General features: G+C 33.8%; 1 protein-coding gene across 1 annotated transcript in view; it reads left to right on the forward strand.

The window, feature by feature from the left end:
- Nucleotides 1-16,351, forward strand: part of LOC150099913 (ATP-dependent RNA helicase DDX42) — a 218,005-nt gene that overhangs the window by 117,588 nt on the left and 84,066 nt on the right. Inside the window, exons 6-8 of the mRNA XM_090403173.1 lie at nt 3,924-4,184; nt 10,640-10,747; nt 15,351-15,419. Coding sequence (XP_090259299.1) covers nt 3,924-4,184; nt 10,640-10,747; nt 15,351-15,419 — 438 coding nt within the window. The remainder of the gene's footprint in view (nt 1-3,923; nt 4,185-10,639; nt 10,748-15,350; nt 15,420-16,351) is intronic.

Consider the following 16,351-nt stretch of genomic DNA (forward strand, 5'->3'; position numbering starts at 1 on the left):
ATTTGGAAATGCTGCAGAATTACTTTATTCCTGAACTAACATGTTTAAAACTTATAGGTGATAGTGTTTCAGCAAGGTAATGCATCTTTTCCTAACACCTCTTCTTAGTGTTAGGAAAATTTCATTCAGAAACTGCCTAACAAATGGATTGGAAGAGTGGATTTGAGCCCATTGGATTTTTTTCATTTAGGGACATGTTAAGACTACCATTTTTTCAACAGCACCATGCTTTTTGGATAATTGGCGAACTAGGATAACTAACGTAATTCAAGGAATTGCTGAAAATCAAACTGAAAAATGTATTTGTAGAACTTCAGAATCATATTGTGTGATAGGTATGTTGCTAGTTGAGTGGGCCTCCCACAATGAGTCTGTTGAGTACATGAAGGTTTCGAAAATAATAATAATAATATCTTGGTTTATGTATATAATGAGAGTGGACATATTGAGAATTAACAATCCTATGAATAAATATATGTGAAACTGTAATAAATTCTTTCACTTACCCTTTTTTCAGATTGATTTTATCATGTATAGAACAGAAGTTATGAAAATTTAAAACTACGCAAGGTTTTATAATGATCCTGCATAATCTGTATTTAAATTGTAAGTCAACAATTATAATTACAAGTACGAGAAGATAGTTTGATATAAAATCAGGTGTAACATGAGGGTTCACACATATCAACTCTTATTCACATAAATAGAGTATTGTGAAAGAAAGTGACATTAAACTTGATATTAGAACTGGAGATATCAATCTTTGCTCTGCTTTATTCAAATGATGATAAACTCCTAAGACCAGGCTATTAAAATAGTTAAAAAACATTGAAAACTTCAACTGCATTCTTAATGGAGAACTTGTAGAACAAGTAAAACATTTCAGCTATTTAGGTATACTTTTTAGTGAAGATGGCAAATTAAATATGGAAATAGACAAGAGATTAAACAAAGCTGGTACAATGGGGAGCCAGTTTAATACATTTATATGAAATAACAGAGAAATTGGCAAAAAGACTAAATTTCCAGCATACACAGTGGTGTTTCAAACTAATTTTACCTTATGGATCTAAGAGTTGGGTTATAAATAACACACTTGATCAAACATTAAGAGACACAGATATGAAAGTTCTAAGAAAACTTAGGGGATTGAACAGATGGCATCACTAGCAGTATCAAAATTATTATTATTATTACATCCTCCATGGAGTTGACAGACTCATCATGAGAGGTTCATTCAACTGACAACATATTTATCATATAGAATCTTAAAGTCCTTAACACTCCTTGCATTAACAACACATTCTGGTAATGCATTCCATTCACTGACAATTCTCCATGTAAAAAAAACTACTCCTCACACCCTTCTTCACCACACTTTTACATAACTTCCAGGAATGACCTCTGGTTCTTCCCCTCTCATCTTTTACTCTTTTTATAATCCCCTCTGGATTAATCTAATAAAATCCTCTCACTAACTTAAATGTTTCTATTATATCATCTCTCTTCCTCCTATCCACCAAACTCTGTCCAATCCACATCTCTTCAACCTCTCTCCATAGCCAGCATTACAAAGTCCCGATATTGTCTTAGTCACTCGCTTCTGGACCCTCTCCAATGTTTTCACATCACATCGAAAACCAGGTGACTAGATCTGAGCACAATTGTCCAAGTGTGCTTAACTATGACCAGTGCCTTATGCGGTGGCACAACCACTTCCTTATCCTTGCATGTTAGAGTACTTCTTATCATAGCAGCACTATGATGTGCAACCGTTGCAATCCTTGCAATATGCTCTCTAGTCTACTATCAACCATCACTCCCAAATCTCTAATCTCATCCACTTCCTGCAGTATGGCACCATCGATATAGTACACAGCCTTATAATTCTGCACTCCAAAATGCAACACCTTGCACTTATTGATATTAAAACTACAATCCCACTCTTTTGTCCAAGTAAAAAGTCTATTCAAATCTTCCTGAAGGGATTCAGCATGAGCAATAATACTTTTAATTCTTCCCAACTTTGCATCATCAGCAAATAATTGAAGATCCCCAGTCAGTTCACATGATATATCGTTTACAAACAAGTTAAACAGCAGGGGCCCAAGAACAGAACCCTGAGGCATGCCACCGGTCAGCCTTCTTTTTTGAGACACTGCTCCATCATACACAACCTGCTGGTATCATTCAGAGAGCCAATATTTGATCCATCTAACCAATATACTGTCTATTCCCATCCTCTGCAGCTTGTACACCAACTTATCATGTGGTAATCTATTAAATGCTTTTACAAAGTCTAAGAATATCATTGTATATGATTCTCCCTTATCTAACACACTCGTCACCTTATCATAAAATTAAAGAAGAGATTAGGAGGGAACTTGACATTGGGCAAGGATAGGTTAGTAAAACAGATGTTTGATGCCATTGGCAGGTAAAAGACCCATAGGAAAAACCAAGATCTAGGTGGATTGATTTAGACAGAAGTGCCCTAGAAGATTTGAATATAAGATATGACAATATTGGAGTACTGGCAAGTAGTAGACTATTTCAGAGGAAAATTGTTTTTAGCAGATTGACAATGTAAACTTAATCACATAGTGTGCAGACAAACCTATACTTATGAACAAGATAAAAACACTGAATGAGCTAATAAATTACATTTCTGTTCATTTAACAAACACAGAATTCTGTGTTTACAAAATTTTATGATTCCTGAACTTTAACCGATACAGTAGGATTGTTAAACCTTATATCTCGTGAAAAAGATGTAAACAATACATCTTGTGAAAAATAAAATAAATTCAGCTTACGAACATTCAACTTATGAATATATTTCAAGGAGTGTACATATCAGGAAATTAATGGTGAGAAACGCATTTAATTTCCCCTCCCCAAATAAAAAAGCACATACTGTTAATGAAATTACTCTTATAAACTAAAATTTTTTGATTGTTTTTGAGATATACCAAATATATAATTATTTGATATATTTCTCAAAAAAAAAAAATATATATATATATATATCAATCAATCATTATCTTCAGCCATTAGCTATCCTCTGCTGGATCAGTAATGCCTATCCAAGGTAACTCGAAGACCATCTGTTAAGAGCTTTTTTCCCCCTGTATTGCTAAGGCAAATTTGATGGTTTCATCAATCCATCTTGATTTTAGTCATTGTAGAACAAAAGCACTGGAATTCAATCTAGTACTGCTTTTGTTTGTTATTGGTCTTGTCTTTGAGCAATATGCCCAGTCCATTGTCACCTGAGATGTTTCACTCTTTCTATGTCAGTCTTTTTTTGATTTCTTATCCAAGTATTCATTTCATGATACCAAGCATACATTTTTCCATACTAAATTGTGTTGTTCTTAGTTTTTGAGTTGATTTAAATTTAATATTCAACAGGCATATGCCACTACATGGAAAACACACTGGTTATAAACTTTGCTTCTTAGGCATAATGGTAATCTGCTTTTTGAATATCGATTATAATTTTCCAAATGCTTTGCAGCCAAGTTTGTTCTTTTGACTTCTTCCATGGTATTTTGATTATTGATATCCATTGTCCTAAGTGGATCTATAATTCACTTGTTCAATTTTATTATCATTGAATTTCATTACTTCTGGTTGCACATATATATTGAACATAACTTAAAGTTTTTTCTTTAGGTTTATCTTTAATCCAGCTGTTCTGCTAGTAGTTTGAGTTCAAGATACAGGTCTGTAGTTCATGTGGACTTGAAGTAAAGATTGTCTTCTGCATGGCAGATGGCATGTTTATATGTGTGTGTCTGTGTGTGTATGAAATTATGCATAGTTATATTAGAAAATATTTGTCCAATGCAATATAATAGCTGATATATATATAGCACTCTTTATTTTTTGTATATTTATTATTTTTTGTTTATTTTCAGTACATTGATCCTTTACCACCCATTGATCATACTACAATTGAATATGTGGACTTTGAAAAGAATTTTTATGATGAACATGAAGACATAACACGCTTGAATGTGTTAGAAGTAGAGGAACTCAGAGATAAACTAGGAATTAAAGTATCTGGTGCTGCTCCTCCTAAGCCTGTTACAAGTTTTGGACATTTTGGTTTTGATGAGAAGTTGATAAAAGCAATTAGAAAATCTGAATATACGCAGCCAACACCTATTCAGGCACAGGTATGTTTGTTCTATGTATTATGCTTTCAGAAAAGCACATGCAATTGAAAAACAGAAAAGAAAAGTAAAAGCAATCATAATTGTAGTAGGTACTAATGACTTAACCGTGATAAGTTCAGTATGAGAGAGGATATGAAAGGGTGGTTGTTGGAAGAAGCGAGAGTGAAGTGAGAAAGTAAAAATCATAAGTATATTACCTAGATATGATAAAAATGAATTAAGAAGGTGCTACGATTGCAAACGATCTAGTTTTTGGATGTGTGGAGCAAGTTTTAGGGAAGATTAGATTTGTATAAAGAGGGACAGCCTACAATTGAATGCATTTAGTATCAGGAGTCTTGAAAAACTAATGATAAGTATGATACCTAACACAGAGAGAGAGAGGGAAACTAAATTATGATAGGAGGAATGGTGAGAATCTGTGTGAAAGAGTAACAGTGTTACATAACTATGTTAATAAAAAGGAATGGGCATTCTCATGGAAATGATTATGAAGGAGAGAACAAATTCAATTTTGCATTTGTCTGGTTCAGACTTATCAAGCATGTGCAAAGATGCCTGTATAAATAAGACACTAGATAAGCAGCAGACCTGACGAGTCACAGCTGTTGTACAGAAAGCTAATTCTGAGTATGAAAAGGCTCTGCAAGCTAAAGACAACCCTAAAGAATTCTGTTGTTATGCTGCAAGTAAAAGAAAAAATGAATATGATAGGCTAACTCTACTGAATGCAGATGGTGTATGGTGGCAGATGCATAAGTGGTTGTTCAACAAATGAGTGTCCATCATACTAAAAGCTATCATACTGGTGTATGCAACATTACACTCACTGCTGCCTCTTCAGTGAATGAAGCAACTCAGGTGTATAAGGAACAAGTATTAGATCCATTGCACAAACTGAATAAAAATTCAGCAATAGGGACTGATGGAATATCAACATGGATGTTAAAAGAGTTCAGCTGAACTGGCTATTCCTTTGACCAGGATATATATTTTGAGTGTCAGAACAGGGAAGATTCCACTGGAGTGGAAAGAATGTATGGTAATCCCATTACTGTTGCAAAGACTGATCTTTCCAACTATTGACCTATTAGTATCTCTGGAGTGGTGGCGGTGCAGATTTTGGAAAAGTGAGTTGGGGTTTGCATTCAGAAATGGGTTGATAGAGAATCTCTAATTTGCAACGAACAGCATGGGTTTACTAAGGGAACGTCATGTTTTAGCAACTTGCTCACATTCTGTAATAATGTTACCATTAAGCCAGACAAGGGGGTGGATATACCATGATACTTTTAATTTTGCTTAAAGCTTTTGACAGAATACAGCATGGAAGACTGTTCATAAATTGGAGAATATGGGTTTGGATTACAAAATATTAGTGTGAATAAAAGGCTGACTGACTGACAGATATCAGAAAGAGGTATATGTGGGATGGGAGTCTGCAAGATATAAGGTAAGTAGTGGTGTACCACAAGAATCAGTACGTGATCCACTGTTATTCAATTGTACATTAATGACATTGGGAATGATTTGACAGGCAACATACAGCTATTTGCTAATGATGCAAAGATATGCAATATAATCAGGAATGTGGCTGACATGCAGTACTTGCAGAATGATTTGAATATGCTTGAATTGTGGGCATGTGAAAATGTTATTTAAATGTAAATGTAATCACTTTGGTGTGATTAGAAATTCAGTGTCATCTAGGTGGGATTATGTTACAAGAAACTGATCAGGCTAGGAATTTTGGAGTGTTGTAGATAGGAAGTTGAAGTTTGAGAGCCATATAGCAAAAATTGTAAATACAACTCAGAGATCAATTGCAATGCTGAAACAAACTTTGACATGTAAAGATAAGGATGTCATTTTGCCTCTATACAAGGCATTGATAAGACCTCACTTGAACTTTTGTGTGCAGATCTGGTCTCCTTGTTTCCATGGTGATTCTGATACAATGGAAAGAGTGCAAAGAAGAGGGTTAAAAATGATATCAGGATCGTGGAATACTGATTATTAAGACATATTGAAAATTTGTAGGCTGCAGACACTAGCAAACATTAGAAAGATGATGTGATTGCAATTTGCAAACTTCTGAAAGGGTTGTGTCAGTTGATAGAATTTTTCATTTTATCAAGGATAGGGAAAGGGCATGAGGGCATCCTTGGAAGCTGAGAATAAATGTTGCCAAGAAGAGGGGGTGAGATCTAGATTTTTCTCTCGCAGAGTAGTGCATGATTGGAATGTATTGCCATTGGATGTTGTGCCTGCAAGTCATGCGAATGAATTCAAGAACAAGTGTGACAGCTGGTATATGTTGTATGTGGCCTCTTGATGAGTCCTTGATTCCCTGAAGGTTTCTCTTAATAATAATAATTACCACTTCCTATCCAATGATATATTGGAGAGGGAGATGGGGGAGGAGTAAATTTTGCAGTTGTAGATTGTCTCACTTTTCCTACAATGTGGAAAGGAAGTAAAAAAAGTGACCTGGGTTCTGAACTGATATCCAGTCCTAATCTTGTGATGATAAATGAATACCACTTGCATAAATAAAGATGGACAGAAAATTTGGGAATTACCAGAGTAATTTGATTAAACAACATCATTATGATGGTACACCAACTAGTGCATCGCTCAGTGAATGTCCTTGCTATATATTATGATAGTACAACAAAAACTGCCAGTTATCGTGAATTATCATGAACATGAAACAACCCTTGAAGATCTAGAAAATTGGATTAACCATGATATGTTGAGACCAAATAAGTGGTTTAACAATAATGGTCTTAAAATTAATACCGATAAAATGAGATATATGTACTTCATGTTAACAGATAAGCTAGATCACAATATAATCATAAAATGGCATGAAACGAAATGTAATGATATCCAAAACTGTAACTGTAGCTTAGTCAAAAAAACAATCAGCCAAGTATTTGGACCTCCACATCAGTAGCGACTGAATGGAACTCCCACATTATTTTTAACAAATAAGTTCAGGTTTGTAATTAACAGAATATATTATGTTAAAAAATTTGTAAATGCAGCATTCTTAAGATGCTTATATTATTCTTGGGTAAATTCCTCACTACAATATGCTATCACCTGTTGGGGGTGGAAATTACAACAACCTGCTTCCTTTGATAGAAATACAATATAGCCATTACCACACTTCTCCCATTCAACCAATGATCTGTTTGCCATTCGCAATCTTTTGCCATTACAGAAACTCCCTCTCTATGGTTGTATGTTATATGTAAGAAAGAACGTTGTAATTTTTAGTTTATAACATAGACTATGGTTTATGCTGTGGCCAGAACTTGCTGGTAGTACCCAAGGCAAACAAAGAAATTTTTCATAAATCCTTTGAATACCTAGCAACAAGCAGCTACAATAAACTCCCAAATGAAATAAAATCAATAACCCCAGAATATGCTTTCAGAAAAAAATTGAAACACTACCTCATAGGACTAAATAAAGATCAACATTAATTAGAATCATAATTGGACATGATATGTATATTCTATAACTTATTCTATTATTCTATCACTATAACTTACATATCATGTCCAATTATGATTCTAAGATATTACAAGTATATACCATGTTATGTGAGCCCTCCTACATACAAGGCTTGGGTAAATTGGATGTCACTGGATACAGTCACTGGATTTTGCAGTGACTGTATTGCACAAATTTAATTTTCTAGTAACCAGTATGATGGCCCTTGGTTACACACACAAAAAAAATAGTAAAAATTCACTAACTTATTTTAATTTTAAACATTTTTATAAACTATGAAAACTATCTGATAATGTATCTTATTCTATTTATATATATATATAAGGAAAATATTTTTATTTGTATATAATAAAATAAGCAGTCCAAAATAAATGTAAAAACGAACATAAAATATGATAGTAACACTTGAAATGTATATTTATAAATATTCTGTATATGTGATGGGAATAATAAACGTCATTTAAAAAAAAAAAACACTTCTTTGTAATTTTATTATTATTATTATCTGAAACTTCCAGGGAGTCAAGGACTCATTAAGAGAAGCTATAAATCAACCAAACCAGCTCTCATACCTTCCCTTACATTCATTCACACTAGATGCACTCACTGCTCTCTGGAAGAGAAACCTAGCTCCTACCCCTTTCTTGACTGTGAACAAACTTAACTTCCATGGATGCTCCCATGTTCTCTCACTCCCTTCCATATAACGAAAAATTTCATCAGCTGATATCCTATAACACCCATTTAAAAGTTTATAGACCTCTATCATAATCACCCCTCTTTCTCCTGTTAACCAGAGTCTGCAACCCACATACTCACAGTCTGTCCTCATAATCTAAAACCCATAATCCAGATATAATCTTTGTAACTCTTCTTTGCACCCTTTCCACAGCTTCTTTATCCCTTTGGAACCCGAGAGACCAAATCTGCACACAATAATCCAGGTGTGGTCTTTTCAAAGCCTTATAAAGAGGCAATATGACTCTACTTATCCTTACATGTCAAGGTTTGCTTCAACATCACAGTTATCCTCTGAGTTGTATTTGCAACTTTTGCTATATGACCTTTGAACTTCAAATTCCTATCCACCAATAGTCCAAGATACCTTGCCTCCTCAGCTTCTTGATCTCTGTTAATATAATATGCCACTGGAACTCTTGTCATGCCAAAGTGCATAACTTTACCCTTATTAACATTAAACTGATAGCCATTTTCGTTTGCTCAAATTTCCAGCCTATTCAAATCATTTTGTAAGTGCTGAATATCAGTAGCATCCTTGATTGCCCTGCCTATCTTTGCATCATCGACAAACAATTGCACATCTGATGTTAGACCCTGCCTGATGTCATTAATGTATAAATTGAACAATACTGGCCCAAGGACTGAACCCTGAGTACACCACTGGTCACCTTAAATCTGGGAGATTCACATCCACTCTAAACCACTTTTTGATATCTGTCTGTCAGCCATTCCCTGATCCAAGTCAAGAGTTTATATTCCAATCCCATATTCTCCAGTTTATGCCACAACCATTTATGTGGTATCCTATCAAATGCCTTAGAAAAATCCAGCATTATCATAGTGTATCTATTCCCTTTATCCAACTTAGACGTAACATTGTTATAAAATGAGCAAATTGCTAAAGCATGACCTTCCTTTAGTTAGCCCATGCTGTTCCTTACAGAGTATAGCATGTTTGTCTACCCATTTCTATATGCTAGTTCTTACCAACTTCTCTAAAATATGGTAATTAGACATATCAGTTTTTGCACTACCCTTGTACAATGGAACTATCATACATTCCTTCCATTCTTGTGGTATCATTCCTGAGCTGGAACTCAAATTATACAAACATGTGAAAGGCCTAGCCAATTCGTTTGAACATTCCTTTAGCAAATAGGCTGATATTCCATATGTCCCTCTGAACGAATTCTTATGCAACAACTCTCCAACCTCATTTTCATTTCGTTTCATTTACCAAGAAATTATATACCTGGTTTAATCCTTTATCCAAGTGATGTCTTTAATTGGTATCTTTAATTTATAGTATAACAAAGTGGAAAAACTTCCAACAACTTTCTCTAATCCAGAGTATTTTAATAATAAGGTGTGACACCTTTTGGCTACTCGTATATGAAAATACAATTTCTGCATTACTTTGACCTTATGATCACCTCTGGGTCTGGCTCCCACTGATGAGACCTCAATAAAGGTCGAAACTGGTCTGGGTAGTGACCCCTTCCCATAATGCATATCAATATACATGTCTACAAGGAGATGTGCTTTGCATTATGGGATACTAAGGCAAGTAATGTGAAGTCATTAGCTTCTTTATACTAGTTGCCCCAGTCCTGAAAATAGTTCAGGTGCAAACTTGTTTGCTTACACTTGGATAAAGGTTAAACCAAGTATATAATTTCTTGGTATCTTTAATTTATAGTATAACCAAGTGGAAAAACTTCCAACAACTTTTATTCAGATATTTCCATGGTTGCACAGAACTCATCAATCATGCTCCATTTCTGCCAAACCTATAGAAACATAAGGAACAGCTGTTCAACATTCTTGTACTGTTGATTTCCTGGCTCATTCCTACTTCTCCCATTCATCTTTTATTCCACCTACCTCTGCTCTGTGGAACAGCCTTCTTTTCTTATGAAGAATTCTGCAAAGACTACAACCTCCAGCTCTTTAAAAAGAAAGGATTACTTTTCTCTAGCTTTCTGTTCACACACAGCATTGATTTACTATAGGTTTCGCTTCTCATATGGATTTTTATATATATATAAAAATCCAATGTAAATAAGTAGAAATAAAGGATAATGAACCGCTTTCATGTGATGATCATGTAAGTACTTTTTTTTGCAAACTAATCATATTATTTACATTGTCATAAAATTACTATTGTATTTGTATATTTTGATTTGTAGGGAGTACCAGTTGCTTTGGGTGGAAGAGATCTGATTGGAATAGCCAAAACAGGTTCCGGAAAAACTGCAGCATTTATATGGCCTATGTTAGTTCATCTTATGGATCAGGTATCAGTTATTTTCATTAATTTATTAAAATTTTGATTTTGAAATAGTACTGTTAGTAGTAGTGAAACTTATTAAATCTCATAAGAGCATTTTAACTGATGAATAAAATTCTCAGATTGACTCTGAGAATTTTATTCATCAGTTTTATTCATGATTATTATTTTAAAACATGTTTTAAAATAATAATCATGTATACAAATTCATCCATCCAAGATTAAACATGTTTTTCATTTCATTTGTAAAATTCAACTTCAGTAAAATTTTCTTTTAAATATAAATATTTGTCAAATGACTATATATGTGTAAAGATTTTATGCTTATAAATTTAAGGAAGCCTGTGAAATCCTGATAAACCACCCAAATATCAACAACAAAGATGGTGTTAATAATTGGTGGGTTTTTATATAGATAGAGTATTCATAAATATTATATCTTAATATAATTCCTACCATAGAGAATGATCTCTGTTTCTAACAATTATTTTTTTAATTCCGAGTGCACCTATATGTTATTATATGCACAAGGATTCACTCCAATTGGTGCAATGATCTTAACTCTTTCTTTCAGAATCCAAATAATCACTGACTTAAGACCAAAATACAAAATAAGCACATTTAATAAAACAAAAACAATATATATACACTTCAAAAAACTTTAATAACTAACAACAAATTAATTGGATCCAAGGCCTTTTAAAAAATAAACTTACACTTAAAACTAAACACTTTGTTTGCACAATCACAAAATGTTCATAGCCAGTTTCTTTCTCTGTCAAGGCCCTTTTCAATAGATATATGACTCTATTCCTCATTTTTACAGAATCCTTTCTCATCACTTATGTAGCACACAAGAATTCTTCCTAACTCAGTTCTGTATCTTTTTAGTAGAAATAATAGTTAGATCCGGCGTCCTTAATCTTCCTAATCAGAGTTTTCTCGAACATTCCTTTAGAACGTAGATAGCAATTTCTTCTTTTATTCACTAATGCTTATTGACAGTCTTAACTCTTCCACTTTAAAAAACACAGTTTTAAGATTCCCTTTTCGGAATCTACTATTAATCTTTCAATTAGTGTTTCCTCCAATATTCCGTTTAAAATGCATATAGCAATATTTTCTTTTATTTATCCACAATAAAACTTAATAGTTTCACGATTCCTTTTTCGGAATATACTATTAATTTTTCTCCGACTGTCATATAAAAAAACTTTAAGTTCCTCCGAACCTAAATATCTGCCGGCCTGTGTTCTAAATTCCTTCCGAACGCTCTCTTGTTTACAGCCGTTACTCAAATACCGGACGCTTTCTTGTCAGCTGTCAATCACTCATCAAACTTCTCCGCGAGCATGTGCACTCCTTGGCAAGCGAGAAACTAAGTACTGTATAATGGCTGACACGTTGTCTCCGTTAGCGACAAGAGAATGTCCTCATAAAACACAAAACTTAATATTTCAAACCATAATAAATTTGTTTAAAGTAACACAACTAATCAAATCCAGTAAGTACATTAAATTTTTAACTGTTTTACATATCACTTTTAACAAAACAATTTCCATAATTGTTTTGTTAAAAGTGATATGTAAAAATCACTTTTACAGTGAATTATTCTGTAATTCACTGTAAAATGAATTTTACAGTGAATTACAGTAAAATTCACTGTAAAATTTCCATCTGGAGAATTGGACAACAAGAATTATTTTGTCTATAATCCCATAGAAAGTTCTAATGAAGAAGTGGAGGAATTTTGAATCATTAGAAAAGGCAGTTGACATAAAGAAAAAATTGTTCTTGTTGGAAATCTAAATAGCAGAGTAGAAAATGAATGCCAAATATCACAGAAATGTCTGGAGAAAATTTGGAGAAAGGGCAAAACATAATAATTATTGTAAGTACCTGCTGAATTTCAGGTTGAGACATGGACTAGTCATTATGGAGTATAATCATGCACAAATTCACATGGAAAGCAGATACTGTTTCACAGCTATATCTTCATGCTAGTTCAAGACATAAAAAGTATACAGAGGATTTGAAGTAGGAAGTGATGACAGTTTAGCTTTGAGCAAGATTAAAATGTCATCACTTCCTACTTCAAATCCTCTTGTATACTTTTTATGTCTTGAACCAGCATGAAGATATAGCTGTGAAACAGTATCTTCTCTCCATGTGAATTTAGAGGTAAATTGTGGATTCAAATGTTCAAATATTATTTAAGAAAATATGAGCTGTTTGAAAACAAGAACCAAAATTTGTAGACTCGTGGCAAAATATACAGAAAACATTGATTCAGTCATTGAGACATTTTGTCAATTTGCAAGGATAGAAAAATCTAAACTTTATTGTGGTCTCGAAATTTGAACAAGTCCTAGAAAAGAAGAAATCACATTGAAAATTCTCAGTAAGTCAATTAGCAGTTGCACTTAGAGAATGCTTAGCATATTGTAAGAAAGCTAAACTGTGTGGAAAAAGTATCTGAACAAAAGTCATGGTGCGACTTTGATAAGAATATAAAGGCTATAAATATCTTTGTGGTGACAAAATGCTCTGTAGCTATTGTCTATACCACATGTAGACTCCTTTTAGAAACAGAGGAATAAGAAGTTTAAAAGGAATTTGAATTTAAAGGACAATAACAACCTAGTCATCTTCAATGCTTCCAAAGACAGTTTTGCTAATTTTCTCAGAAAAAAAAGACCTTAGTTATTCTCCACTTTTGAGAATAACTAAGGTCTCAAGTTAACAGTCAAGGCCACATCTCTCTTCTTGGACAGACTCTTATTCCTAGTTTTTACTTATAAACTCTTGCTGCTTTCCTGGCATAATCACATCACTTCTATAGCATTCTCAGCTTCCAAAAGACTTAGCACTTTTTCACTCAAATGTTGCTTTTCTTCTGTTCAGTTGCTTACTCTGTACACATGTCAAGTTTGAATAATTTAAATATGTTAAATAAGGCCAAGGGTCTCTGTCAGTGGTACATTGGCTGTTCTTTTTATTTTTATATTTTAATCTTTTTGAAGCGAATAGAATTTTTGATAGAGGAGGGGTGGGGGGATGACTGTGACTTTGCCTTCTGTGCACAGGCAGGAAGATCTGTTAGTATCCACCTTGGAGAACATAAAAAAATACATTCACTACCATTATTATGGCAAGTCAGGACTGACAGACCATGCTTTGGACACTCCTTCCACAAGATTAGGTGGAAGAAAAGTAATTTGCTATTTAGAAGTCATTACAGACCGGACACACTTACCACTTAGCCAATTAGCAAAATAATTGCATTACATGTATGGTGGGGTAGTGGAAACATTATGTATGAATAATAGTGTTATCTGGGTCTGCTGTCTTGGGATCCAAGACAGCAGACCCAGATTACACCAATACTCTAAACAGTATTAATCTGTATAGAGTATTGGTCTGTTTCATATTTAATAACAGAATAAAGAAATTACAAATAATCTTGACTTTCTTTCTTTTCTGACAAGCTTAACTGGATGAGACCAGAAAGAGAATTGAAACTTGGAATGTAATCATCAATATGTCATGCTATTATCTCTCTCTCTCTGGTTAGTCTGTGGACTAAAGGATTAGCTTGATATTGTTATGGTGGAAAATTTGCTCTAGCAAATTCACTTTAAAATATCATTGTTACACTGGTGTTCTGTACATGAAGAGTTGATTGTATCTCGTAAAGTGTCCTTGAGGGTTCAAGAGCCAGTGCGACATGCACAAATTGGACACTCCATTCTTATGAAACTGGAACATTAACTCAGTGCTTTAACCGAATCATTTGCATATTATATATCCTGGCTCATCATACAGATCATTATATATGAAAGAAGCAGATACTATCTCTCAAGGCAGTAGTGGCATGTTAGTGAAGACTATGTAAGATGCTCCTCTCTTAAAATGATAGTATGAATAATTCTGGCTAGAGGACAAGGAACATTAACATGCTATACAAATAGGTGCTTTTGCAGAGTTTGTGTCTCAGGATTTCAGCAGAAATTGCAAAGTGCATATTTCAATGCAAACAGTGTCAAGAACTATGTGTATTCACATCTGTGAGACACATATTATGGGATACCATAATATATGTCTCACAGATGTGAATTACATCCCACACACACCCTTTCATCTCTCAGCAAACAGTAGTGGCAGAGGGTACTTGAATCAAAATTCTACTCATCTGCAGTGACTGAGAGACCAGAGTTTAAAAAATTAAAAATTAAAAAAAGTCATACAAAAGTTTGGATCCACAAGCATAAATTGCCTGTATTGTTGAAGCATTAGTGGGTCTATCATGATCTTGGAAAGCTTTTATTGAAAGAATCTGTCTGTCTCTTGATTATTATGTTAGGCAAGTGTGGTAGTTTATTGTGGTATACATCTCATTACACATGGCATTTGCTGTAGTGAAAGTCAATTTAATGAACAATATAATTCTAGTCATTTTATTAATTAATCATGTATTCATTACCCTTGTTTAATATTTACTAAATGTATAAATTATTTAAGGAATGTTTTATCAGATTTGCATAAATGTATGTGTTTAATATATTTTATGCATTTGTATCATATATTTAATAATGAAAATAAATTTTCAGAGAGAACTGGAAACAGGTGATGGTCCTATAGGATTAATACTTGCACCTACTAGGGAATTGGCACAACAGGTATCTATGTTTTATGTTTTATTTTTTGCTTCCTTAACTGGACCACTTATTAGTCTAATTAGGCAGGTAAAATAACTATTTGAAAATCCCCACACTCATAATCTCTTTAACATGAAGGGGTGATATGGAAGAAATGCCTTTTTTTTTTCTTCTTTTTTTTTTCCCTCCACAAGTTAGCTTTCAAGTCTTATGAATGTAACACATAAGTAATCAGAATGACCTGTTAGCAGAGAGTGGTGGCTGAATTCTGGACTTGCTGGAGAGAGAGGCTTGATCAATTCAGAATGGTATGTGGAAATGTTACAGATATATATATAAAGTATCCATTTTCTCACCAGAAACATGAATGAGGTCCTCCTTTTGTTGTGGAAAACTCCCACTAGTTTGCACACAAGGGAAGTACCTGCAACATTTGGCTGGACTGTTCTTTCCTATCTGTCCCGATCCATTACTCTGTTACTGCCACCTGTTTGGTCCTCTGAAGGATGCTCTAAGAAGACACCGTCTTGCAGGTGATGAAGAACTGAAACAAGCTTTTTGATAAGAGCTCTGATGTTGGAGTAAAGACTTCTACAGCATTCACATGCTGTATCTGGCTCAGCGATGATGTGTAGAGAATGATGAAACTGTTGAAAAACAACAGTCTTCAACAACAACATGTCTTAGTGATTTGTATCCAAACAGATAACAGGACTCTAACTTTGATGTAGTCAAGTTTTTTTTTTCTTGAAAGTTTTTACACTTGGTTATACTATAAATTAAAGATACCAAGAAATTATACTCTTGGTTTAATTCTTTATCCACGTTTTTAAGGAAACAATACTTGCACTTGAAGTATCTTCACAACTGAGCTACTTGGGTATAGAGGCTAATGACTTCATATCAGTTACCATAATATCCCATAATGCAAAGCACACACCCTTTGAGACATC

The sequence above is a fragment of the Typopeltis vanoorti genome, chromosome 13, assembly GCF_054136105.1.
Source record: "Typopeltis vanoorti isolate ZY-2024b chromosome 13, IOZ_Tvanoo_1.0, whole genome shotgun sequence".
Lineage (NCBI taxonomy): Eukaryota > Metazoa > Arthropoda > Arachnida > Uropygi > Thelyphonidae > Typopeltis > Typopeltis vanoorti.